This window comes from Eumetopias jubatus, unplaced genomic scaffold, assembly GCF_037043125.1.
Source record: "Eumetopias jubatus isolate StellerSeaLion01/CBP00866 unplaced genomic scaffold, mEumJub1_p1.0 scaffold_1, whole genome shotgun sequence".
In the NCBI taxonomy this organism is placed as follows: domain Eukaryota; kingdom Metazoa; phylum Chordata; class Mammalia; order Carnivora; family Otariidae; genus Eumetopias; species Eumetopias jubatus.
Window position 1 is genome coordinate 214782677 of NW_028274807.1, and position 27409 is coordinate 214810085.

At 59.6% G+C, this 27409-nt stretch overlaps 1 protein-coding gene across 1 annotated transcript in view; it reads left to right on the top strand.

The window, feature by feature from the left end:
- Positions 1-2889: 2889 nt before the first annotated feature.
- Positions 2890-27409, top strand: part of PTPRS (protein tyrosine phosphatase receptor type S) — a 68474-nt gene continuing 43954 nt past the window's right edge. The window contains exons 1-5 of the mRNA XM_028126232.2: positions 2890-2974; positions 9855-10062; positions 15867-16012; positions 16598-16739; positions 22368-22556. Coding sequence (XP_027982033.1) covers positions 9972-10062; positions 15867-16012; positions 16598-16739; positions 22368-22556 — 568 coding nt within the window. The 5' untranslated portion in view covers positions 2890-2974; positions 9855-9971. The remainder of the gene's footprint in view (positions 2975-9854; positions 10063-15866; positions 16013-16597; positions 16740-22367; positions 22557-27409) is intronic.

A 27409-nucleotide genomic window follows, 5' to 3' on the forward strand; every position in this document is an offset into this window, starting at 1 on the left:
ATGCCAGACACAGTCCTGCCTCAGGGCCTTTGCACTGGCTGTGCCCTCAACCTGGAGTGTTTTTCCCAGCCATCCATACATGCTTTGTATTCACTCAGCTCTTTCAGGTCTTAGCTCAGATGTCACCTCACCCCCCCCGCCGCCCACACACCTCCCTTTAACAATGCATACCACCTCAGTGAACATCCCCACACACATTTTGCTCATCTTTGTAGCACTCACCACCAACTGACCCACAGTGGGTTTTACTCTTTTATTTCCCATCTGTTGCCTGCACCAGAGCGTCGGGTCCATAAGGGCAAGGATCTTTCTCAGTCTTCGTCGCTGCTGTGTCCCCAGTGCCTCAACCAGGCCTGGCACACAGTAGGCATTCAAAAATGTTTTAAAAAAGAGTGGGTGAAAATTTTCGTACCACGAGGGTGCCGCGCCACACAATGTGGCCTTTGGGGGAGAATAAGGTTGGAGAGGGCTCTCCTGGGTGAGGAGGATCCTGGCTATTTATGTAAATGTTTGCCGAGAACCTACTGTGTGCCATCAGGCCTGGTGCCGGGGATGTGCTCTGCTCCAGACAGGAACAGTTCCAGCCCTGCCCCCTGAGGTCACAGTCTGGTGGAAGAGGCGGCCCTGTGACCAGGCTGGTAACGTGGGGTGATCAGGTGGTGAGGGAAGTATCGTGGGTCACTCAGCTGGGAGAGGCCAGGCCTCCCTCCTGCCTCCCTCCTGCCCCAGATCCCCCACCCTGACCACAGAGGTGGCTATGGTCACCACCGTTGCATGGAGGCAAGAGGTCATCTCCAGGGAGACATGGGCAAGAGACCCAGATGGGGCAGGACCAGTTGGGGAGGAGGGTAGCAGGGTCCCCAGGCGCTTTTGCCCCAGATCACACAGCCCTGGGCGTCCTGACAACTGGATTCATCGAGTGCCTGATGTGTGGCTTATATTACAGATGGGGAAACTGAGGCCCAGAGAGGTGCAGGTTCTTGCTTGAGATCACATGGGGAGTGCCTGGATTCAAACCAAGGTCGGCATGAGCCCTGTGCCTGGGCCATCAAGCATGCAGATGCAAGCAAAGCACCTACTATGCTCCAGGTGGCCTTTCCTGAGGGCCTGCTGTGTGCCTTGCCGAGCCGGGGGAGGTTATGCTGCCAGATTCTACACCCATGTTGACACAGGGTACCTCCTGTATGTCCCACGGGGTGCTGGGGTGCCAGGTGCCCCACCTCATAGAACACCTACTGTGTGCCTCCCAGGTTTGGGGCTTTGGTAGAGAGATGGCAGAGCATCCATTTAGCAGGACCCACTGTGGGCTCCTTATAAAGGGGGCAGGTGGAAAGTCTGTGTCTACACATTCACGGAGTACCTTACGTGTGCCCAGTACTTTGGGGACTCCAGTACAGGCCTCCCCAATGCCAGAGGAGGTGGGATTATATGCTCCATTCTGTAGAGGAACTGAGGCGCAGGACTTCAAAAGGGGCAGATCACCCAGAGAGGGTGCAGGGGACAGGCGTGGGGAGTGGTCGTCTAGGTCTCCCCTGGGCTCCTCCAGCTGCCTGTGTGTCCCTCCTCTGAGCCCATCTCCTTCACTCCACTGGGCAGTGAGCTGCTAGAGGGCGGGGCCTGTCTGTCTCCTGCGCAGCCTTATCCCCAGGGGCTTAAAATTGTAGCGGTTTTTTATTTTTGGGCCCCAGGCCTCCTGCAGCATTGTGGGTAAGGGCTCAGCCCTCTGGACCCAAACCTTAGTTCGCATCTCTGTTCTTTCTGACCTTGAGTAAGTGCTTTTTCTCTGTTCTTCCTCTTCTTGCTTTGGAAAGTGGGGGTGATGGTGGGGGGACGGGAGCACGTTAAGCGCATGGTATCCAGTAAGAGCCCACTACACTTTGGCTATGGGATCATCCTAAGCTCTAATGGTGGAACGGGAAGCATTTTCACCCGGGATCCGGGCAGATGGGGAAGCCGGCCCTCCTGCGGCGGTTTCTGGGTCTCCCATCAGGGGCCCTGGCCCTCCTTGACTGCTTCCCCGAGCTTCTTGGACCCGCTGGGCCTCCGCCTTCCCTGCGTCTCTGCTGGAGTTTTCAAACCCACACCCGGCCGCAGCGCTGGCCGGGATTGGCTGCCTGCGTGCGGCTGCCCCTCCTTTTCGCGTTTCTCTCCAGCCGCCCCCCCCCCCACCCCTGGGGTGTCTGGGACCTGGCACGGTGGCCCCATCTGTTTCCAATCTGGCCCTGCGTGCACTCTCCGCCCCCTCCTCAGAGTTGTGGCTAGCGTGGGGGACTCTGCCTTGGTGTCGCCCATTCATCCTCCCAGACCCCTGCCGGACTCCCAGGGGGAGGGAAGCTTCTTTGTGCCCGCACCCCTCCCCCAGCCTCTGGGTCTCTGTGTGTAGGGGGCGCGGCCTCTGTCATCCAACCCAGACTGGGAGGGCATCTTTCTGCCCCTTCTCCGACCTCCTGTATTTGGGTGTGTTTGGGGAGCCCTCTGCCGCTGTGTCCGGCATCCAGCCCCTTCATCCGTTGCCATGGCCACGATCAGCGCCTGGAAGAGAAGGGGGGAGCAGGGTAGGGGCTCCCTCTGGGATCAGGCTTACGAAGTGTGTGGGGGAGTCGGGCTCCGCCTCTTGGGGCACCCCATCATGTGTGTGCACGTTGGGGGAACACAGTCACCCCCTTGGAGGCCTCCCCGTACTGGACCCCCATGTGGGCTTCCAGTGCCCCCAGATGGAGCTCCCCACTGGTCCCCCTCCCCGCCCCACTTCCGGCCAGGGCCCCGCCCCGCTCCGGAGCCGCCTCCCCAGGCCCGCCCCCTGGCCTCCCCGCCCGCAGGGCCCGCCCCCGGGCCCGCCCCCCGGCCGAGCTCGCTGGGCCTTGGCCTCTCCCTAGTCCTCGCTGCGCGCTGCGCTCCAGGCAGACGGAGGGACGGGCTGCAGCGGGCCCGGCCGAAGGGGCCCGGGCCCGATCTCCGAGCCAAGATCCGCGGGGTGAGTGCGCCCGGAACCCCTTCTGCCCTGAGGCCCAGTGTGCCCTGGGCTTTGTCCCCGCTCCTTGCCCCCCTCCAGGCTCCCGGGAGGGGGGACCCCCGCGTTCTCCCCCACCCCCGCTCCGCTCGGGCCAGTCCAGCCACCCTCCAGGGACAGCTCCAGCCCGCTTCTGCCTGGCATCCCCCCACCCGGACCCCCATTCAGGCCGGTCGCTGGGACTTAGGAAAACTCCGGACCGTTATGCTCCGCGGGGTCCCCTCCCCGCCCCCCCCCGGCCCCCAGCCCGACCTCCTCCCCCACCTCCCGGGGGCGGAGCCAGGCCTTGGGCAGCCTTCTGCCAACCCAGGGGCGCTCTGATAGGGGGCTTTGGCATCCTTCCGCTGGGAACCCAGAAAGCGGTGTTGGGATTGGGATCCCTGTTCTTAGCCACCCCTCCCCCTCCAAACTCACAGAAAGTTTCCTTCTTTTTATTTGTCCCTATACCCCTCGGGTCTGTGGATCCCAGATGAATGCTGTACCTTGTTGGGGGGGTTAATAAACTGGGGGATCAGGACAAGTTTATCAGCTCCCACCTTTCTGTTTCCTGTTCCTGTCCCTAAGCTCCATGCCTCTATCCCCCATCATTGCCCACCAGACCCATACCTCAGCACCCCCTATTGTTGCCTCCAGAGTCCAGTGCTTCCCAGGATTCCTTCTCACAGTCTTGGGCAACAACCCAAGGTTGGGTCTTCCTGTGACTTCCTGGCCAGGGGTCCCAGCCACCCAAGTCCTGCCTGTGCTGTCCTGAGTCTCATCTCCATACCTTAAAGGCTCCAGCAGACCCTCAGAGCAGATGTAAGTCCCAGCTGGAGGCCGTGCCCTTGCTGGCCTCCCCTGCATGTGGTGGCTCCCTCTGGCCTCAGTTTCCCCCTCTGAAATGGATGTGACCACCGGAATGATGTGGGTAAAGTGCCAAGTGGGGCTGGGCATGCAGTAGGTTTCTGATACATGTAGGGGCCTTGCCACATTGCCAGGGTGGGGAGGAAGCTACCATCTTGGAAAATGACAGGCCTGTGATGGGAGACACACAGAGACCCCGAGGGGGCCCTGATCCAGGCTGGGACATGCGGGGGTGGGGGGGCGCTTCTTGGAAGAGATAACAGCTCAACGGAGACCTGCGGATGAGTGTGAAGGCTGAAGTTTGGTGGAGGAGGAGGAAGGGTGTGCTGGGTAGAAGGAGTAGCGCGTGCTCATACCCCTTTGTGAGCCAGAGGGCGGTGAGTAGGGGCACCCATGGGGTGCACAAGGCGCTGGGGGCACAACATGGTGGGGTCAGCCATGCCGAAGACTGGGGTTAAGAATCTGGATTTTAACGATATTGGTGGGAGCCACGGAATGTTTGAGAGCAGAGGAGGGACAGAGTCACACTGCCACTCCCAGCCCCAGAGTGGCAGGTCAGGGCTGGGTGAAGGAGGGGTCCCGGGATGGGGGTCAAGAAGGGTCAAGATTCAGTCTAGGGTGGGGAGATCTGTGGCTTTGCCTTGGAGGATGAGTCCACAGGTGGGCCGGCTGGGGAAGGGTGTACCTGGTCCGGGCACCCCTGTTAAGAAAGGCCCAGAGGCCAGGGGCAGCTCAGTGCATCTGGGGAATCACGGTAACCTGTTGGAAGAGGCAGCAGGGTGGGTCCAGGGTCCCATCCTTCCGGGCCCAGAATGCCGAGCACAGGAGCTGGGAGCCCTGGTGGGTATGAGTGGGGCAGGAACGTACAGATCTTGGCATCACAGGCTTCTCCATGGAGCTGGTGTGACAGACACACTGGCAGGGGCAAGCCTGGCAGCCCGGGCACCTAGGAGGTTGATTGAGAGAGCTGGTCTCTTGCCTCAGATCTCAGCCCAGCCCCGTCTCCCCGCGCTGCCTGCCCCTCACTGGGCAGCTACCTCTCTTTGAGCTCATGTCCTCATCTGTCCAATAGAAGGACTTGTGGGGAGCGTAGAAGAGGGCTCAGCACATGGTGGGGGCACCCGTCTGGCATTACCGTTTCCTCCCTCTGGGACTGGGCCTGGCTCCCCATCCACACCTCCCATCCACTCCTGGCTGCGGCGACCCTTGGGGACAGCACCCAATACATATCTATGGTTAATTAAAGGCGGATCTCTTGGCCGGTGTTAGCCCATTCTCGGAAAGTTGGCAGGGCTGGCCCTGCCCTGAGCCCTTTTCCTGGTGGTGGGGGTGGGGTGAGGGAGAGGACATCAATGCCCCAGGAGGGAGAGGGGCTTGTCTGGAGCCACTTTGAGCCCACCAGTGACTACAGAGCTGGAGCTCGGACCTTCCTTGACCCTTTGGGTGGGGACACAGCGATCCAGGAAGCCTGGAAGCCCAGGTCCTGCCCTGAGGGTCTGCCTTGGAAAAGCCATTCCAGGCAGCAGGACCGTCTGTGGGCCCAGAAGGGAGGGAGTGTGGGGGTGGAAGGTTGTGCAGGATGCGGGGGGGCTTTCCCCTAAGCCCCCACTGCCAGTGTCACGGGTCTTGCCTTCCCTGGCCCGGGGCTGTGCAAGTCCCCTGAGGGTCGGGTTGTGCACCGGAGCCCCTGGCCCCGCCCCAGGATAGGACAGACCCTGAGTTGGGGGCAGGCAGAGGCACTGGGGTGTCCTCAAGCCTCAGGAGACAGTATCTTGTGTGGGTAACACAGAGCCTGTTTGCTGCCCAGCCCTGGGTCATAATTGCCCCTTTATGCCTCCTGCTCCGCGTGGGTACACAAGGCTGACTCCAGGATCTCGTGACCCACGCCCTGGTGACCGACTAGCATGGGTACCTTCCCACCCCCTGTTATCAAGGCCTCCGAGCCCCCAGAGGCTGCTCAGCAGTCTGTACTGGGCCCAGAGAGGATCATCCACTTTACTGGGATCACACAGTGGCCGGGGAAGGACATGGTCATGTGAGGAAATGTGGGCTCTGGACCCAGGGTCCCGCCCAGCTGGGGGCCTTGGGCGAGTCCCTACTCTGCTGTGAGCCTCAGTGTTGTCATCTGCGAAAGTGAGCACGTGCCTCCCACCAGCGGCCAAGAACAAACGGTGGACAGTTCGGCGCCTGCCCGGGCGGAAGCTCGGTCACTGATGGCTGGACAGCGGGCAGGGTCCCTCCCTGGCCCCGGGTTCCAGGTCCAGAGGCCATTCTCCACCTTCCCTGAAGCCCAGACTCATTTGCCATCCAGGTTATTCTCTGCAACTCCCACGGGTGGCTGCTCCCTCGTCAGTGGCTGCACCATCGTCTAGGAACTCTGGGATTGCTGCATCATGTGGCCCCAGTGTGCCTGCCTCAGTTTCCCTTTCTTGGCAGTGGCAGGGGTGGTGGCCCAGGCTGCTTTGCTGCAAGACGGGCAGGGAGGAAGCTTGGCCAGGGTCAACCCAACCATGTCCCTCCCAGCCCAGGGCTGCCTAGAGCTCCTTGATGCCCTGTGGGTCCAGTCCATACCTGCCTCTCTGCCCTGATCTCTCTCCTAGAGTCTCTGGGTTCTGCTTCTTGCCCTTCCTCAGGCTGCTCCTTGTGTGGAGACACCCTCCCTGTTCCCATTCACCCTTTCATTCTCAGCCACATAATATTGAATCTGGGCAGAGGGCACAGCACATGCAAAGGCCCTGGGGCAGGAACAGTGAGGGCTGTGTGGCTGGAGCAGAGTGAGGGAGGGGAGGGCAGGGAGGAGACGGGGCAGGTCGTGCAGGGTCTAGGGGGTCAGGGGAGGACTTGGGCTTTTACCCCAGGGAGGTGGGAGCCCTGGAGGACTGTGGGCAGAGGAGGGCGGGACCTGACTCAGGCACCCTCTGGCTTCAGAGGGAGGACACATTGTGGGGGCGAGGGCAGGAGATGGCTGCATTGGTCCCGGTGGGCGATGATGGGGCTGGACCAGGTTGGGATGGATTGAAGAGGCAGGAAATGGGAGGAATCGGGCAGAGCTGAGAGCATTTATATTCTTCCCTGAGGCCTTGTAGGAGACCCCGCCCAGAGTCCTCCAGGGAGAGGGAGGGGCCTGCCTCCAGCATGGCCAGTTCCTCGGGGAGGAGAGGGTCCTGAGAGACCCCAGAACTTTTTCTCTTCCGTGCGGTACATGACCCTCTCCTCCTCGAGTCTGCCTCCACCTCCCGCCCCTGTTCCCTGTGGACTCTCCAGGCCCTGGGAGCCCCCAGTGCCGAGCCCTCCCCTCCTGCAGCAGGCTGGCATGGCAGATTTGGAGGAGCCTGCGTCTGGATCAGCCCCATCCTGACCAGACGTTGAGAAGGCGTGGGCCCTGCGAGGCGGGGGCTCTGGGAGCGAGGGGGTAATTAGGGGCCACTCTGTTCTGAAGGCGGCTGCCCCTGGCTCTCTTGGGGTTCGGGGAACGGGGGAGGCGGCGGTGGCTGGAGCAGGAGGTCACCTCTGTGCAGGTGGCCCCTCCCCATGCCTGCATTCTGGGGGAGGACACAGAGGTGGAGCAGGAGGTCCCCCTACTGGGGGTCCACTGTGGGCCTAGCAGCCCTGAGTGTGAGCCCCCCTGGGCTGCAGGCTTTCTGTGTGGCCTCAGTTTCCCCAGAGGCTCTCTGAGGGCCTGCTCAGCTGATCCAAGTGGTCTGGGCCAAAGCCCCCTACTCAGATATGCCCAGCAGCTGTGGTCACCCTGGCCCCAGCTGGCTTCAGGCTCATTTCCCCATCTGGGGTTTCCAACTTCCTCTTGGGCCACTTTCGCTCTTAAAGGGCCCATAGTGGGGGTACCCGCTGGCAATAAGGGGCTGTGCCCTATAGGCTTCTCTTTCCCACCTGCCTGGTGTCCGGCTGGTCATGTCTGAGTATGTTCCTGGATTGCAGCTGTGCGTGCCGGTCTGCGTGTGTCCTTAGACGAGGGGGTCTGACTTGTGTCTCCGTATTTATTGTCTGGCTGATCCAAGTGTGGCGTGCTCCCTACATGGCCCGTCTCCGTGGCCTGACTGCGTGCACACATCTGAGTCTGAGGTCCGTGCGTTCTGGTTACCTGTCTGCGCACTGTAGACCTCTGATCTGACTCCGTGTTTCTATTCGCCTACAGCCCAAGGGTGTACGTGTGTCATCTCCCTGACCACGACCTGTGTGTGTATCTGGTCGTGCTGTTTACCTATGGTCTCTGCATGGACCCCCATGTGTCTCTGATCCATCCGTGCCTGTGGTCTGACTGCGTACGTGGATTGTTTGCCCCGTGCTGACCATGTATGCGTGTCTTATTTGACCCTGTGTGTCCGGGGTCTGATTTTGGGCCCGTTGGTGGTCTCTGTGCAAGCTTTATTTGTCTGACTATGAGTGTGGACCCATCTCTGTTGCCCGGCTGTGCAGATATATCTGTGTCTGGTCTCCCTGTCTGTCTGTGGTCTGACTGTGGGTCTGTCTGTGGCCTGTGTGCAGGCACCCTTCTCTCTGTCTGGTTTGTCTGTCTGTGGTCTGACTATGTGCAGGTTGAGCACCACTCCCCCCCCCACATCTGCAACCCTCACCCTCCCATGCTGGCTTCCCCACCCTCAACCCTGAGCCATGACCCGGCTGCCACCAGCCCAGCCTTCTCCTGGAGCCTCTCTGGGGCTGGGCGAGGTGACCGCAGCTGGGTATTTTGGGAACCAGAATCACAGGGGCTGCCTCATCATTATGTGGCACCCGTCCCTGTGGTCATGGCCTGGACCCGCCCGGGGCATGGCCTGGCGTGGGTGTGGGGCTGACCCGGCCGTGGAGGCCTCGTCTCTCCCTGCCTCTCCCCGGCCCCCTGCCCCGGCTCTGGCCACAGCGGAGATTGGGGAGGGGCTTTGGCCCCTGTGATGAGGGGACTCTTCTACCCTAGAAGAGTTTAGATTCTTGTGGGAGAAACAGACTCTGAGTGATTAACATTCGCATGTAATTTGCAAACTGGGCTGAAGTCGTGGAGGTTGATGTCTTACTCATTTCTGAGGCTGTGGGATGTGGAATGGGGGGTGGGGGTGGGGGTGCGGTGGGGGGAGCTTCTGGAGGAAGTGACAGCTGAGCCGAGAGCCGTCACACAGTGGTGGGGGGACAGCAGTCCCGGCAGAAGGCCCAGCAGGGGCAGAGGCTGGTGGGCAGGACAGCTCAGGCAGTGTGGCGACACCTCCATGAGAGGAGGAAGCGAGATCAGCAGGAGCGGCTTCCTCTGGGGGCAGCGGGAGCCACGGAGGCATTAGAACAGGGCAGGGGGCAAGGCCAGGCAGGTGTGTTTGGGGAAGATCTCTTTGCGGGCTGAGCAGGGGCTGAGGCGAGGTGCAGAGACGTCCTTCCAGAGGTCCAGCCTGGGAGGGGAGCAATGGGTATTCAGAGGACCCCTGGAGCTGGTGCTCAGTGCTGGTTGTGGGCGCTCGGTGGGGGTCTGAGGTCTGGGCTCCATCAGAGCGGAGGCTTACCTGGGATCAGCAGTCAGCCAGGGGCTGGGGGCTGTACAAAATACCGTAGGCCGGGTGGCCTAGAGACAGCGGACATGTATCTCTCACGGTGCTGGAGACTGGGAGTCCAAGGTCAAGGCGCCAGCAGAGCTGGGGTCTGGGGAGGGCCGCTTCCTGCTTCCCAGCTGGCCCTCCTCCCGCCCTGTGGGGTCTCTTTCACAGGCACCATTCCTGAGGGCTCCACCCTTGTGGCCCAGTCCCCTGCCGAAGGCCCTGCCTCCTAGAACTGTCACAAGGAGGGTGGCTTTCAGCACAGGGATGTGGGGGGACACAGGCCTTCAGCTGGGGCTCAGCACTTTCCTTCTGCCTCATCATCGCCCCGTGACCCCCCATTGTCCTGCGACCCTTTCCCCCAACCCCATGACTCTCCTCCACACTTCTGTGAGCCCCCCGCTGCCTCCTCCATGAAGGCCCCCAGATTGCCTCTCTCCCCTCTCATGGTGCCTCCGTTGTCTCTGCAGACGCTGCCCCGTCTGACGCTTGGCTCGGCTGGCTCGAGGCCTCTTTGCGAGGGACCGGGGGGGGGGGGCCCGTCCCCCTCCAGGGCGGAGGCCGGAGGCTGCAGGTAGCTGCCAAGCATGGCGCCTGCCTGGGGCCCCGGCGTGGCATCTGTGGTTGGTCCCATGGGCCTCCTCGTGGTCCTGCTGGTCGGAGGCTGCGCAGCAGAAGGTAAGAGTCTGGTGCGGGACATGTGGACGTCCGAGTCCGTGTTTATGTGTGTGTGAGTGCACGTGTCCCCACCTCCTCCCCGGGGCCCCTGGTGTTGCCAAGCAGAGCCTCTGTGCTCCACGAAGGAGGCCGAGCGAAGTGCCTACTGGGCGCCGGTCCTGGGAGGCTCAGAGGCCAATAATAAACGATGGTGTTAAAAGCAGTAACAGGAACGATGGTGATGGTGATGGCTGTTTCCCCAGAGTCAGCTCTGTACCATGGCCATTGCTTAATCCAGACTTTGCCTGTGTCGCTTCTCTCCAGCCTTCTAACACTGAGCCGGCTGGTTCCATTGCCTTCCACATTTTCCAGTGAGAGAAACTGAGGCTCAGAGGGGGCAGGGACTTACTCGAAGTCCCTCCTTGAAGCCGCAGAGTTCACCTTCCCTTGCCACACGTAGAAGCACCAGGGCCTGGGTGGCAGATACACAGGCAACCAAACCTTCCCAGGTGGAGCCAGGAGAGGCTTCTTGCGAGAGAAGGCATTGGAGCTGGGGCTTTGTGGGTGTGTAGGAGTTTGCTGATGGAAAGAGCGTTACTGGTGAAGGTGCTAGCCCACAGAAAGGTCTGGAGGTGAAGAAAGAGGTTGGTGTAGTTTGGGGTGGGCAAGGCTTTGTTTCTGGCCATCACATGGAAAGGATGAGGGTCAGTTCTGGGCCCAATACCAAGACGGAACCTATGACGGGAGGCCTAGAGGAGGTGTCACTCGGGCCCATGGGGACACACAGAGTCAGGCCAGCAGGAAAGAAACTGGGATCTCTTAGTTAGTTTGGGTTTAAATCCTGACTTGGCCATCAACCTGCTGTGTGGCCTTCAGCTAGTGACTCAACCTCTCTCAGCTGCCATTTCCACCTTGACTGAACGAGACTCATAACGTTATCCACACCCCAGCATTCTTGAGGCAAAGACACACAATATTGCTTCCCGGCACATGGTAGGCCCACAATCCCATGCTCCCATGAGCACAGTAATTATGGCTGCTGGGCAAGAACACCAGCGACATGCACGCTTGTCTCAGGGATTCTTGCTTTTTCCCGTTTTCGTGTTGTTTTTTAGTAGATGCCGAACACATTCAGATCAGCCAGCACAGCCTGATGGGATGAATGCTGTTCTCATCGTTCCCATTGTACAGATGGGGAAACTGAGCCACAGCAAGGTTTCACGACAGCCAGGAAGTAGCCACACTGAGATTTGAACCCGGGCCACGTGGTGTGAGAGCCCAGGTTCCTGACCATCACACCACACTGCCTTCCAGGCCGGTAGCCAGCCATGGCTGGGCTGTGATCTGCCCAGTCACTTTGCCAGGCCTGTGCCTTCCTGGGCTCTGTTCCCCACAATGGGAACAGCAAGCCGAAGGCGACAAGCATTTTAGCGTTTCATTCCTTCATTTAATGCAGGGTCAGAATGTTCACTGGGCTGGGGCATCCTGGGCACTGTGGGGGGTTCAAGCAGCATCCTGACCCCACCCATTCCATGCCAGGAGCACTCCCAGTTGTGACGACCACAGACATCCACAGGCAACAATGCCTCACCCACCCCAGGGTGAGACTCGCTGGCTTAACTTACACTGGTTGAATAAATAATATGTTTACTCCTTTGATGTCTTGCTCCAGGCATAATTTACCAGCCTTGGGGAAACTGAGGCTGCCAGACCCGGAGGCCCATTGTGGTTGAGAGGGGCCACAGGATTTGGAGACTGCCTTGGCCTGGGTTTAAATCCCGGCTCTGTCGTGTGACCACGGTGACTTGTGGTCTCATTCATGCAGTGCATCTTTAATAAGCATCTACTTTGTGTTGGGCACTGGGTTAGCCACAGGGGATGGAACAAACATCCCACCCCTTTACGGAGCTCATAATCTAATGGGGGAGAAGCACTAAGTGTGTCGGATGGTGGACATGCTGGGGATGTGGGTGTGAGGTGAGTGTTGGGGGCTGCATTTTAAAAAGGTGTGGGAGAACATCAGGGAAGGTCACAGTGAGGTGGCATCTGAGCAGAGACCTAAAGAAGCTGAGAAGTACCCCCTATGAGTATCTGGGGGGAACTCCCAAGCAGAGGGAACAGTATGTGCAAAGGTCCTGGGGCAGGAACTGGGTGTGTTGGAGGAAGACAGGGGGCTCGTGTGGCTGGAGCAGAGTGGGTGAGGGGGAGAGAGGGAGGAGGAAAGGGTAGGGAGGGGCTGGAGCAGGTCGTGCAGGGCTTTGGGGGCTTCAGAGAAGACTTGGGCTTCTGCCCCAGGGAGGTGGGAGCCCTGGAGGGGCAGTAGGCAGAGGAGGGTGGGACCGAGATTCGGGTACTCACTGGCGCTCTCTGGTGGTCGTTTTGGGGAGCACAGCCCAGGGGTCAAGGGCCTGAGCTGCGGGACCAGGTGAGCAGTGAGAGAGGGTGGCCCAGGATATTAGCACCTGGTGTGCAGCTGGAGCAGGCCCAGTGGGTGCCCCTGCAGTGAGCCCAGGAATTATTATTGCTGTACTACTTTAGGTGCCAGTACTGCCCTATACGCAAACCCAGATCGGCCTCTCTGAGGCCGCGGCATCTTGCCTTTGAAGGCGGGTCTGTGTCACAGGAGCTCCGTCATCTGGGACCCACCATGATTTGTGTGGCCAGCTTCAGGGAATGGCCCCAGCCCTCAGGGAGCCGTGGAGGGTGGGGGCCTTCGGGCCACAGAGAGCCCACGTGGGCAGCTGAAACCACCAGCCAGCGCCAAGAGGAACGATTTCTGCTCTAGAAAGGGCCTTGGGTCCTGTGGTGCTTTCCCAGGATGCTGTGGGGCTGGCCCAGGCAGTGTTGGAGGTGACAGGCGGGGCTGGAGGGGACAGGCGGGTAGGCTTCCGGCGCTGGCGCTGGATTCTCCTCTGCAGAGTCTAGAGTGGAAAAACAGAATTTGGGCCAGGGCTCCCCCAGCCTCCATGCTGGTGGCATCACCACTCTGAACTAAGACCAGGAGCCACCTGGGATGCACTCTCAGTGATGAGGACCCACAACCCTATTTATCGAATGTGCCCTTCCCTGGCATAGGTCGCTGGATCGGGCCCGGGGGGAATCCTAGCTCCCGTCCATCACGAGCTGGGTGACCCTGCACACGTCCCTCACCCTCCCTGACCCCTCATTTTGCTTCTCTGTGTCTCGGGTGCAAGAACAGTGCTGAGTGCCACCTGGCCCAGGACAGATGGGGTGGTGGCTCCCCACAAGTGACTGCCATACCCCAGGGTGTCTTTCTTGGGTCAGGGGCCTCTTTGCCAAGAAGAGGAGGGGAGGGTTCGTCCCAAAGGAGAGAACCCAAGCATCCACAGGGAATTTTCTAATGTGGGTGCAGGGAGCGGACAAAGCTCTTCCAGCCTGTCTGCGACCCCGGAGCCACCTGGAGATGGGCTGAGAAGACATTTGCCCTGCAGAGAGGGGGGTCTCAGGAGCGAGTGGGCTGTTTCACTGGGTCTGGTGTTAGGTGGCCGTCAAGGGTCACCAGAGAGGTGTGGTGGGGTCCTGAGGACCCCGTGCCTCCCCTGAATGGCACATAACCGGCTGTTTCAGCGCAGCATGATCAAGGCTGTGATGGGGGATGCCCAGGCAGTGGTGGGGACCAACCGAGGAGCTCCTAACCCAGCCTTTGGTAATCTGAGAAGGCTCCCCGGGGGAGGTGCTGGCCTAGCTGAGGTGGAAGCTGCCAGATGAAAGGAGGAGGAAGGGACTCCGGCAGGAAGGAACAGCAGGGGCTCCCGTCATGTCTCCTCCGGTCATGTCTCCTCCCCCGGATCGGTGGGTGCTGGGGGTGCGTCCCAGCTCAGAGCCATAAACAGGCAGCTCCTGGAGCTCACTTCTGCCTGGAGCTCACTTCTGCCCTTCCTTCCAGGGGCTCCTGAGAGAGGATTTTCCCTAAGGAAGATTCCTGACCCGGCCACAGTGACTTTCCTCCATGACATCGGCTGGGGACACGCATGGCCCCAGTCGCCATTCCTGAGCCTTGGAGGAGGGGGCCGCCCAGGCAGGCAGAGCCAGGGAGGCGGGCCCAGCCCAGGGCTGGGTGCGCAGAGCAAAATGTCCCCATCAGGCTCAAGGCCTAAGACACGTGCCTATGGACAGAAAGACCCAGGTTCAAATGTGGGTGCTGTCCCCCGGGGCCGTGTGGCCTCATGCAAGCTTCTCCACCCTGAATCTGCACATGATTAACCTCCACGGCTTTGCAGGGGTGCACAGGAGCGGAATGAGGCCGCACATGCCTGCGCACAGTGGGTCTACTGATTTTAGAAGAGATGGACCGCCAGTAATACCTCACAGGGTCAGATCGGTGGGAGCGGAACCTCGAGGAAGGGAGGCGAGGCCGCTCAGGCCACTGGGATGGGCTCCCCGTTTTGTTCAAAGAATGATTTGAAGAAATAATTTCTATTTACCTTTAAACAGTTGCAAATCTCACCAAGTTACCAAGTTACCAAGTTACCAAGTAGGAAGCCTCCCCCCCCCCCCAGCCACCCGGTTTCTCTCCCAGGGCAGCCTTCACTTCTACGCATGCGCATGCACGCACTCTCCCCCACCCCCACTGTCCCCCTGTTCTCTGCCCCCCCCCGATTTTTCTTTTCATGCGAACAGTAAACATCCTCTATACTCTCTACCCCTTGCTGTTTTGCGTCTTACACTATCTAGATCTTGCTGTTTCTGCGCTAGTAGTTAGGAAAGCGCCCTCATCCCTTTGTGCTGCCTGGCGTCTCGCGCTGGGGCAGCCCCGAGGACATGCAGCCCGTCCCCTTTCGTTGGATAGCTAGGTTGTTTCCAGAAGAACCTCGCCAGCCCACTGCAGCCCTTGAATCTGTCGGTGAAAAATCTCAGGAGTCGCTGAATTCACTTCATGGGCCCCGTTGTAGCCTCACCACGAGTGGAGATCCAGTATCGCTTTGGGCCATCCAGTGGTCACTGTGAAAAGTCAGTAACGACAGAGCAGCGGGAATGTACTTCCACAGGAGTGCTACTAACGTGCAGGGTGGAGGCTGTCAGGGGTTAAAGACCCGGTAGGCTCTACTCGAGACTCTCCGGCAGAGACTTAATACATCAGCTCTCTGGGAAGGGCCAAGATTGTGGGCACGGGAGCCAGCCCGGTTCAAATCCCGGCTCAGCCATTGGGCGGCTGGCTGTGTGTGTCCATGCAAAGGCTTTGCCTCTCTGTGCCTCAGTTTTCTTGTGTGTCGAATGGGGACCCTGGGGCCCTGTGCACAGCGCCGTCAGAGAGTCACATGTTACTGAGCTACACCGCTGCATACACTAGGTGCTCAGTAAGCACTTGCTTTCATGGTTGTCAGCATCTTACGCCTGGGGAAGCTGGATCAACTTTTCTGAGCTCCTGCCTCCAGCACTGGCCCCTCGAGTCTGGACGCCTCCCATGGATTAAGAGGCTGGAGCCCTGGGTTCCAATGTGGCCTGTGACCTCAGATCCCTTGGTCGCCCCCTGCTTCCCTGTTTGATGCCTCTGTTTCCCTACATGTCCCACCAGGGGATTATCTCCTTGCAAGTCTTTTCCAGGCCAAGGACGTTCCAGGGTTTGGCTGGGCACCCCACGGGGGGCTTCTAGGCACAAAACCTGAGGACCCCAGAGTCTTGGGGGAGGGCTCCCCTTCCACCATCCTCTGCGGCCCATGTGAGGTTGGAAGCACATGTGAGCGTGTGTGGCTGTGGTCTCAGGGCTGGGCATGGGGAGGGAGGGTGTGTTTGCATGGGCCCGTGGGCTCCTGGCTGTATGCCTGGGGCCCACCAGACCCCTCCTCTTCCTGCTCTATCTCTAGAGCCCCCCAGGTTCATCAAAGAACCCAAGGACCAGATTGGTGTGTCGGGGGGTGTGGCCTCCTTCGTGTGTCAGGCCACAGGCGACCCCAAGCCACGGGTGACCTGGAACAAGAAAGGCAAGAAGGTCAATTCCCAGCGCTTTGAGGTGAGTCAGGGGTGAGGGGAGACGGTCTGGGGCCAGCAGCCACTCCCCAGATGGGGCCATAGCGGCTCAGTCATGCTCAGCCACAAACGTCACAGAAATGTCTCCCGGCTATAACACGGGGCCGGGGGGTGGGGGGGGTGGGGGGGGCGGGGCTCAGGCCAGGCTGCCACTGTCTGTGGCCCAGTCAGCTCTCACCCCTTCCCTGCCATGCGTCCCACCTGCCTGCTCGGGGAGGGCCCGGCCAGGCTGGGTTGCTCTGCTGTGTGGCCTTGAGCAAGGCCACACCCTCTCTGTCCCATCTCGCACGTGGAACCTTACACAGAACTCCAGAACACGCACACGATCAGATGTACACGTTTCTATGGCCGACGTGCCTTCACATGCCTGTCACACAGACTTGCCTGTGCTTCTCACACACCCACATACGCACAGGCCCTCCTACTTGCACGGACCTGGGCCCAGTTTCTGCCTGCAGTGCGTTCGCACAGGACGCCCACCCACGTGGACGGTACGGCCCCCAGCTCCTCTGCCAGCCAGCCCGGGGACCTCAGCCTCACCCTGCTCTCTCTCCCCTGCCCGTGGCAGACAATCGAGTTTGACCAGAGCGCGGGAGCCGTGCTGAGGATCCAGCCGCTCCGGACCCCCCGGGATGAGAACGTGTATGAGTGCGTGGCCCAGAACTCCATCGGGGAGGTCACGGTCCATGCCAAGCTCACTGTCCTCCGAGGTACTGGGATCCTTGGGTTGGGTCGGGGAGGAACGAGGCCCCGGGTTTTAGAATCACTGAAAATGTTGCTTTGGATTTTCTCTTTGGGGGACCTTTACACCAGTGCAGCCCAGAGCCTACCAGTAGGGATTTATTGAGCCTTTGCAGGAAAGAGCAGCATTAAGGGACTAGTGTCATCCCCATTTGTCATCTTTTTATTTATTTATTTATTTTTTAAAGATTTTATTTACTTATTTGACAGAGAGAGACACGGCGAGAGAGGGAACACAAGCAGGGGGAGTGGGAGAGGGAGAAGCAGGCTTCCCGCCGAGCAGGGAGCCCGATGCGGGGCTCGATCCCAGGACCCTGGGACCATGACCTGAGCCGAAGGCAGACGCTTAACGACTGAGCCACCCAGGCGCCCCCCCCCCTTTTTTTTAAAGATTTTATTTACTTGACACAGAGAGAGAGCACAAGCAGGGGGAGTGGCAGGCAGAGGGAGAGGAAGAAGCGGGCAGGACTCGATCCCAGGACCCCCGGGATCATGACTTGAGCCAAAGGCAGCCGCTTAACCAGCTGAGCCACCCAGGCGCCCCCCCTTTGTCATCTTAATCATGCTTCTCTGATTACAAGAGCCTGATCCACCTCAAACTGGTTCACGTAGGAAAGAAAATTCATGGATCCATGTAATGAAAATGTCCGTGGAGGTGCCAGCTTCAGGTTTAGGTAGATGCAGGAACTCATGCAGCATTCTTAGGTCTCACCCTCTCTCTGCCTCTGGGTTTGTTTTCTTCCGTAGTGACTGTGTCCTCAGTGGGATGACCCCCAGTAGCTCCATGCTCACAGGCCCCCACCCCAAATAGAGGACCAGATGATCCGGGACTACAGCTCCTTGCCCCAGTTGGGTTAGATAGCCATCCCTGAGCCGGTTACTGTGCCCAGAGGAACAAATACTCCCATTGGCAGAGTCCTCCCTGGAGTCAGGGATGTATCAGCCCACACAGACAGGGTCAGCAAGGGGCGGTTCCCCCAAAGGGACAAAGGAGGAATAGATGTTGGAGAGGCGGAAACAGCTGCCCACCACCTCCCATGCATTCACACAGATCCTTCGGGAACACTGCTTTGCTGGGCTGTTGGCTAGCCTGGCTTGGGTGGGCTGGGGGCACCAGGAAATCACATTCTCCTTGTAAAACAGCACCCTTCAGACAGCCTGGCCACAGACACCCCCCCCCCCGACAGCTGCTCCCTCTTGCCTGCTCTGTGGCAAGGGGGTGTTAGCCTCTGTAGCTGTGTGGCCCTGGGCAAACTAATAAACCTCCCTGAGCTGTGGTTCCTCACCTCCCGAGCGGGGAATAATGAGGCTCACCTCGAGGAGTCACGTGATCCCGGTAGGTGGCGCATGCGCGGGAGAGGCTGGGGCCCCAGGCAGGGACCAAGCGCTTGGCTGACTCCAGCTACCCAGCGTCATCGTTCGCGCTCCGAGTTTAGTGGGACGACTGCCACCAGCCGTTCTGTGGCGCCCAGGGTGGCATTCTTCAGCCTCTCCCGGGGCAGCAGAGCCAGGGTGGGCGGCATGTTGGCCCCAGGGGGCACTTGGTCTCGGACCCGGGGTGCAACCTCTACGGGGTCCCTCCTTCCGAGCGCTCTGTCCGTTTGACAAGAGGCCTCATAGTTTCCTCCGCGCAGGTCCTGGAGCCTGTCCTACTGGGGGAGGGAGGGGGGAAGGGGGCAGGGAGCCCTCTCGGCCGGCCCGGCCCGCCCTGCCTCTTCCCAGCAGATATTCTTGCCCTGACCTTTCCCGGGCACAGACGGAACAGCCTGCCTCCCGCTGCCCCGTGCCAGCCTCCATTGTAAGCGCTCAGAGAGTTAAAAGGACATGCTGTGAATCTATTAGCCGCCCAGTCGCTGGAATCTGGGGAAAGATCCGTCTGTGCTCCCTGCCGCCACCCCCCCCACCCCCCCCACCCCCCCCCGCATCAAGGCCTCCTTGGCTTTGCTCTGTTCTCGGCCGCCTGGAGGACGTGGTGCTTGGGCTGGATGCCCAGCCCAGGGCCTTTGACCCAGGAGCGAGCGCCTGTCCTCCGGCGCCCCGCCCCGCCCCTCTCGGGGCCCTGAGGCCCAGGGTTCTCCCGGCCCGGCAGGGAAGGGCGAGGCTGTTGGGCCCAGCTCTCCCCGCCTCCCTCCCCTGGCCCCTGATTGTGGACCCTGCTCACGCCTCCTGTGCTGTTGTTTTAATTAAACTCCGAGGAATCGGGCACAATGTGGTACGCGATGAACATTTTTGTTTAATTAGGAGCTCTCGGTACTGTCGGGCGGCCGCAGCCCCTGCCAGCCCCCCGCGACGCTGGCTGCCACCCACACGCACTGGCGGGGACCCCCGAGGGTGTGTGTGAGCGCGCTGTGGGGCGTGGATGCATTCGCGGTTGAGCAGGCGCATACCTACCAGCCTGAAGCCCCAAGAAGGGAGGCCGGGTTTTTCGGCCTTAATCTCCAGTGACATCATGGGTAGCCAGTCAGAACCATGTCTGGGCTTCAGGCCTCAGGCCCCAAAAACCAACAGGGCCTGACCCACCTTGGACAGGGTCCAGCCACCCCTCCTCAGACTCGAGTAGGTCCAGTCTGGGGGTTTGGGGGTGCCTCAGCGGGCCCCTCCCAGCTTCCTCTGGGCTTAGCCAGGCCTGGGTACGAATCCCAGCCTGGCTGTGTCCTGGCTGAATGATGTGGAGCAGCTGTGTGTCCGGGCCTCAGTTTCCCCCTCTGGGAAATAGGTACCATCTTTGAAGAGGGCACAAGAATGTGCCTGCAGAGTGCCTGGTACATAGTGTTCAGGACTTGGGACTGGGGCCACTGGCCTTCCATGCACCCCTGGACTGAGACCGCAGTTCTCTCATTCCACTGGAGGAATGGGATGGTGCTGCCCCTGCTTCCATCTCCCCTGCCCCATCTTGGCCTCCTGTCTCCCCCCGCCCGCCCCATGGTGTGCCCGGAGCCCCGATCTGTCTTGCATGGTGGTCTCTCGCCCACCTCTTTTCCAGTCCCCCAGTGCCGGGCCTCAAAGTGCCCACCATGCCCATTGCCCCTTCTGGGCCTTTGTAAGCAAACACCTGTGTATCGTTTCTCTTCACACGGATAACAGCAGCATCTGTTCCAGAAGGCAGCAAGCTTTTTCTGTAAAACACCAGGGAGGAAATATTTTTGACTCTTCAGGTCAGTCTCTGTTGCAACTACTCAGCTCTGCTGTCAGAGCCGGAAAGCTGCTGTAGATGACATGGACACAGAGGGGTGTGGCCATGTGCCAATAAAGCTTTATTAACAAACACAAGCCAAGGGCCGAGTTTGGCCTCGGGGCGGTAGTTTTTGATCCTTCTTCTATACCATCTTTCACTCTGAACCCTGTCCACTTAACAGTGTGTCTGGACTTTGTGTCGCGTCCCCTGGGTGGCCCAGCGTGTGGATAATGAGTCCCCGTTGACAGCTGGTTAGGTTGTTGCCAGCCTTTAGCTGCTCAGAGCCGCTCTGCATTCCTCTTCTAGGGCATGGCACGTGGGAACCGTAGCTGCAGAGCGGAGGGTCAGGGGTCTCTGGCAGGTGGCCCCAGGGCACCCCTCCTCGTAGGGTTTGTACCCCCCGTGTTTCCTGCCTGTTCGCCTTCAGTTTCACCAGCCCCCACACATGATCAGTTTTGTTGTCACTTGGCCATCACGATCAGGGTGGGGACCACGTAGGTTTGCCAGGGCTGCTGTAACCAAGTCCCAGCATCTGGGCGGCTTAAACGACATATTCTCTCCCAGTCCTGGGGGCGGGAAGTCTGAGATTGGGGTATCGGCAGGGCCGGTTCCTCCAGGGGGCCTCTCTCCTGGACGTGCAGACGGCTGTCTTCTTCCCCTGTCCTCACGTGCTTGTCCGTCTGCGCGTCTGTGTCCTGGTCTCCCCTCCTTCAAGGACACCAGTCAGATTGGATTAGGACCCACCCCGGTGACCTCATTTTAATTTAATCACCCCCTTGAAGACATGATGTTCACATTCTGAGATCCTGGGGGTTCGGGCTCCAGTATGAACTGGGGGTGGGTGGAGTGGGGCTCCTTTCGGCCTGTAATGGGGTGAGTGGCTGTTTAAATTCGTACTGAGGAGCCTGGTCCCTGGCCCTGGGGAATCCTTTGTCCGTTGCGGAGGACAGGCCAGACTGGAGCTAGGGGTGTTCGGGGTCAGAGCAAAAGGCATCTGGAGTCCAGTTGCTGGAGAGGGAGAGTGGAGGTTGGGGAACAGGTGGTACCCTTTGGGAGGCCCTTGAGGTGCCTCCCTTCCCTGGCGTGACGCCAGCTCAGTTAGGCCCCAGAGCCCGGTAAGGTTCTCAGACGGGCAAGTGAAGGCCACCTGCCAGTTACCTGGCCCGCCTCGTCGCCTCCGCCCACGACCACGTTCCCGCCGGGCACTGGACATCAGGGGCTGAGGGCCTCCAGGGAGAGAGGCGTTTTCTCCTCCCGGTGGCTCTCCCACCCCCTTGACCGCGGACGGAAGCTAGACCTTGGCCAGTGAATGGGGACACTGAGGCCTGGAGGCATGGTGACTCTCGTGGGTTAACAGCAACTGGAACTGAGCTTTTCAAACATTTATTGGGCACCTACTGTGTGCCATGCCCTGCGTCAGGCAGTGGGGACGTGGGGGCAACAGAGGTACGTCATGATAAAGTTGAACACTCAGATAGTTGGACTCTCAGACTGGAGTCCAGGAGGATGTGTGGCTCGGGTGTGTGAGCCAGCCTGAGGGGACGTGGATACGTAGACAGAGGCCAAGGGGCACGCAGGAGGGAGCTTGAGGCCTCTGAGGAACAAGGAGGTCTGTGTGGCTGGACAGAGAGGGTGAGGGTGGCTCGAAATGGGGCTGCCGAGGCTGGCGGGGCAGCGTGGGTGAGGATCCGGGGTCCCCCCAGAGGATGGTGAGGACCACAGTGGAAGGGTGTGCAGCACGGGGGTAGTGGGTTTCAGTTTACATGTGTATGGGTTTATTATTTTTTAAAATGGGGGGAGGGGCAGAGGGAGAGGGAGAGAGAGAACCTCAAGCAGACTCCCTGCCGAGCGCAGAGCCCCATGAGGGGTTTGATCCCACGACCCTGAGATCATGACTTGAGCCAAAATCAAGAGGCAGACGCTTCACCGACTGAGCCACCCAGACGCCTGAGTTTACGTTTTTAAAGCTAGCTAGCTCCTGGATGTTCTAAAGGACCCCCAGCGTCTTTCCCCTTGGGCACTGCTGACACTGGGGCTGGGTCATTCTTTGGGGCGGGGGGAAGGGGGTGTCCTGGACATTATGGAGTGTTGAGCAACAAACATCCCTGGTCCCCACCCCAGGTGTGACTATTAGAATCCCCCCCACCCAGACCTCTCCAGTTGTCCCCCAGGTGGCAGAGTGGCCCCGAGCGAGAAGCACTGGTCTGGCCCTATCCTTCTACCCTGCGCCCCCCGGTATAACCCCCCCCCCCCCCCCCCCGGCACTACGTCCTGTGGGAGTGATGCAAGCAGGAAGCAAGCCACAGAAGCTGCCCCGGGCAGGCAGGGGCTGGACCCGCCCCCTCCCCGCCCTTACACCTTACAGCGTCATCCATGTGGCAACCAGGCCCCAGCCCTGTTCTTCCCCTGTCTGCACCCTCAGAGGACCAGCTGCCCCCCGGTTTCCCCAATATCGACATGGCCCCCCAGCTGAAGGTGGTGGAGCGGACACGGACAGCTACTATGCTCTGTGCTGCCAGCGGTAACCCCGACCCCGAGATCACCTGGTTCAAGGACTTCTTGCCTGTGGACCCCAGTGCCAGCAACGGTCGCATAAAGCAGCTGCGGTCAGGTGAGCACAGGTGGCCGGGAGGATGCAGGAACCACGGAGGACAGCAGAGGGAGGGCGGTGTCTCCAGGGCCCAAGCCCTGGGGACTAATGGGAGACAGAAAGGCAGAGGGGATGCGTAGCCATGGGGAGGGCATTGGCGTGGGGAGAGTGTCTTCAGAGCTGAGCCAGCAGGGATATAATGGGGGCATGGATCGGCAGGGGTAGTGGGGAGCTATGGCAGATGGTAGGAGGGGAGTGTGTCCATGCCTGAGTGGGGTTATAATGGACCCCGGTATGCACAGGGATGGGGAGCTAGAGAGATCACGGGGGCAGTGTCTCCAGTCCCCAAGCAGCACCATCCTAATGAGGCATAGATGTTGCAAGTGATGGGAGAGCCACAGAGGTGGGGGGTATCAGCAGGGCCCCAGCAGTGGGGACACAGTGCGGTTCAGACAGGCAGAGGTGAGGGGGGCCATGGAGAGTGGTGAGGATGGCCATCTTCAGTGCCTAACCACTGGGTGTGTAATGGGGCACAGACGGTCAAGGTAATGGGGAGGCATGGAAGGTGGCGGAGGGAGAGCGTCTTCTCTGCTGAAGCCATAGACCTGTCCAGTGAGGATATAATGGGGTCCAGACAGGCCCGAGTAGAGGGGAGATGTCTAAGGCAAAGGCAAGAGAGTATTTCCAGTGCTGATGCAGTGAGCGTTTACAGAGGAGGTAGGAGGCCCTAAACAGGTAAGGTAATGGGGAGCCGTAGAGAGCTGCAGGGAGAGAGTGTCTCCAAGACCGAAGCACTACGGACGTGACGGGGCACACAGATAGGCAGTCCAGCTTGTTTGGACAGGCCCTGGCCGGGCCAGAGCACAAGGCCTTGGCCACCTTGGGATGGGTGGTTCCACGGTTGTGTCTCGGCATAACACCCACGTGCCCTATCTGTGAGTCTGTCTGTCTTGGGGGGCTGTGTGTGTTGTGTCAGTTGTCCCACTGCTTCATGACAAGGCCACACGTGCATGTCTGGGCTCCCTGTGCCGACCTGACCTGCTTCCCGCGTGAGGTCCAACGCAGGCCGTGCTGCCTGCACGTGGGTTTGCCTTCTCCCTCCCAGAGCAGAGCTTGTCCACGTGCGTCTTGGCTGCACGCGCACCCACGTTACTGTCCTTCCCGGGTGCGTGCACGCGTCTGAGGCCACGCCCACAGTCCCCATGCGTGCAGACGTGTGGTAGGGATGTGCCCGCATGCACCTCCCGCGTGTTCTCCTCCACTGTGATTACACATGTTGGGGCACACCACTTTGCTTTCTCTCCCCCCTTCCTCTGAGGACCCCCCGCCCCCCGCCCCGGAGCCAGCCCTGCCTGAAGGCTTCCCAGTTGTTCTTCATGCCCCCACTCACTGTCCGGTCCCATTCTCTGAGGGGTCTGTCTGCCCATTCTCTGCTTTCCGCTTCTCCCCGGCGCAGACCCAAGCTCTGAGAAGGGACAGACGTTAAGCCCAGAGTTTCTTTCTTCCCTGGAGAGACCTGGACCTTGCCCTGGGGCAGGGGCCGGGGGGGGGGGTAGTAGACAGCCTTCCCCCTTCTGTCCTGTCTGAGGATACTTGCAGCTTTGGGAGTTCAGCCGGGGGATGATGGCAGCCTGAGGGTCCAGTTCCTTCCCCGCTGGCTTCTGCCCTCACGGGCCCCGATGGGGCTGATGAAGAGCACGGAGCCCGGGGCCCAGCTGCCTGGGCCCATGTCCGCTGTGTCCTAGGGCAGGTCTTTTCCTCTGGGTCTCAGGACCATATCATGCACCTCCTCCTTGGCACTGGTGCGAGGGGCTCGTGACGGAATGCCTGGCACAGCCTAGGTGCTCGGCACGCGTGTGAGCTGCTTTATTGGTCATAATCTGATTACTCTTCCGACCTCCCCTCCCTGCCCCGCCCCAGTGAGGATACAGGCCTTTGCATAACACCCATTAATGATCCTGTTCTCTTTTCTTGTCCCTCTGTTGTAAACGTTCAGAAACCTTTGGTAAGTCTCATTTGTTCACCACGTCAACAACTAACGTCCCCTCTTCGTTCCCCTTCCCGCCCCGCCCCCTCCCCGCAGACTAACAGCCACTGTGACAGTAACGGTGACCCACTCCACGTGGCATGTTTACTAACGACCCCCCCTCCCCCACCAGCCACCCAGCCCTCCCCTGTCAGGCACCAGGGGGCTGCAGAGAGAGGAGCCCAAAAGGAAAAGAGGAAAAAAACACAAGGCCACAAGGGGGCTGGTCAGACCCCAGAATGGGGGCTAAGGGGAAATTAGGGGAATCCTAGAGCTAGTGGAGTTTTGCACCTAACAGTCCCCCAGCCTTGACATTGCTGGAAGATGAGGAACTTGCAGAAATTCGGGAGCTGGGTCTGAGAGGGAGAGAGGACTTTTCCAGCTGGGCTGGCACTGGGCACTTCCCTGTTTTACCAACATCCAGCCTAAATGCCCTGAAACCAACTGCAGGGCTAACTCTTACTAGAGTGAGGATGACTGATGTTGGCCCGTGAAAGTTCCTTCTCCTCTTGCTCAGGTTAAGCAGTAGAACCACCTTTAATACCCAAGAGACATATTTTCTCCTCTCAATATAGTGGCCTTGGGCTGTTTGGCCATCTTGGGAGGTCCCGTTCTTTGGCCTCTGGATCCCCACCGACCTAGGTTCTGGTCGTCATTGCCACCTTAAGTGAATTCCCATTTCGTCCCGAGTAAAGAGGAGAAGGGGGCCTTGTCGGTTTGAGGATTTTGTAAGAGGTAATACAGAGGTCTGGGAGGCTGGAGAGCTGGGTTCAGAGCCCACCCCTGCCTCTGACTCATGGTGTGACAATTTGCTGGCCCCTCCGGGCACTCGTTTGCCCATCGGTTTTGCCTTCACTGTGCGGAAGGAGCTGTGTTCTGGCCTCAGGGTTTCCGGGCTCCACTTGTTCTTGGTGGGGTTATCGGCTGTCCGTCAGCAGAGAGAGAGGGGGCTGGATCTCTCCCGGGAAGATGAGCTGGGGGTATAAATCTCCAAGCCAGGACCGCTTTCTTTGTGAGTCCTGAGTTGTCCCCTGCCCCCAGCGCCCGGGTCAACGTGCAGATCGCCCTTTCCTCTTTTCCTTTTGGAGGCCAAGGAGGCGGGAGGGCCCTCCCTCCCTCCGCCCTCGCTCCCCCTTGCTGCTCTCCCCTGTCCCCCTTACTTGGCCTGTCTGTAACGCCTTCCCTTTGCTTTATTAATGTCCAGCCCTGGGGCACTAACCCCTCTCCCCCGTCTCTAACAAGACTCCCAAGACCCTCCTCGCTCCCTGTCCCTTCCAAGAAGGAAAGAAGAACGGGAGGTCCATGACCTCCCTCCCTCAGCCCAAAAGGAAGGCAGCCAACAGGGCCAGGCCAGGCCATAGACCTCCCTGGGCCATAGGGACACCCCTAAGAACAGTCTAGAGGGGCTTCTGGACTCAGTCCCTCCTTCCCCAGGAGACTGTCGCCTCCTGTGGGAAGCCTTCCTGACTGACAAGCCCTCAGACCCTGCAGGGTCCCTAGGCTCAGGGCTGGCTCAGTCCCCCACCCCCCTGGGGGCAGAGTGGACAGGCCTGGCTTGTGGCCCAGCCTGGCCTCCCTGGGGCCCCCCCGGCCCCCCAGGACTGCCTTCTGAAATTCACCTGACTCTCTCTGCTTCCCTTACAGAAAGCACTCCGATCCGAGGTAAGAGGCTCTTTCCTCACCCACCCGCCCACTCACGCTCTCTCTCGCTGCCCACCCAGCCCCCCAGGCTCCATGGGGGGCTACACCCAGGCCCCTTCCACATATTTCCCCCTTGCCACCCTGCCCGGTGTCTGTCCAGTCTCTGTGTCTATGTCACTGTGCGTGGCTGGGGGGCCGAGTGTGGCCATGGCTGCCCCTCAGGCCATCTGGCCTCAGGAAGGGGCAGTGCCTCCCGTGTCCCCCCGGAGCTCTGGGAAGCAGATTCTGATCGCTGCTCTGCACACAGGCCTTGTGTTTCTCCAGCCTCAGTCTTCCCGTCCTTTTGATGTGAGGGTCCTGCCCGAGGGAGCAGAGAGACAGGCAGTCTCAAAGGCCAACTCCCCTAGTGCTGACCGGAGTACACTAGAATAGGCCTGAGTGGGAACCCTAGGGAAGAGTCGATGTCCTAGGGATGCTGTGTGACCTAGAGCAGGCTCCCTGCCCTCTCTGGGCCTCCATAGTAATGCCTGCCTGCCTGCTATTCAGAGCCTTGAGGTTGGGGGAAAGTAGGAAGTGTGGGATATGGGGGAAGAACCTGCTTCTGTAGCCCCCAAAGAAGCTAATCTGGGGTCCTAATTTGTGGGTCCATGTCATTTCCATGGGACAGCCATGAACAGCTGGGTAGAGGGGACTTCTTGGGAGCTTGGACTGGATTTTTGGACTCCTGGTGCCAGGAATTCTAATACCTGTGATTCACACACACTTGGAGATGTTCACTCATCTTTCATTCACTCATGGTCAACAAGCATGTGGCTTCAGGCCTGTGATTCAGACATACTTAAGAGATGTTCGCTCAGTTTTATTTAGTTATGAAAACGAAAACTTTGATCCAGGCCTTTGATTTCAAACATACTTGTGGAAACATTTGCCTCATTTTTATTTACTCACGGGTGTTCAAGTATTTTTTGAGGTCTGTGATTTTAAATATACTTAAAGATGTTCACTCAGCTCCATTTACTTGTGAAAATGAGGATTTGTTCCAGACTTGTGGTTTCGGATATCCTTGGGGAGTTGTTAGCCTCATTCTCATTTACTCATGGGCACTGCGGTGTTTGATCAAGGCCCGTGCTTTCATATATTCTTGAGAAGCTTCATTCATTTTTATATGTTCGTGGGAAGTAACATATTTGATCTGGGCTTGTGATTT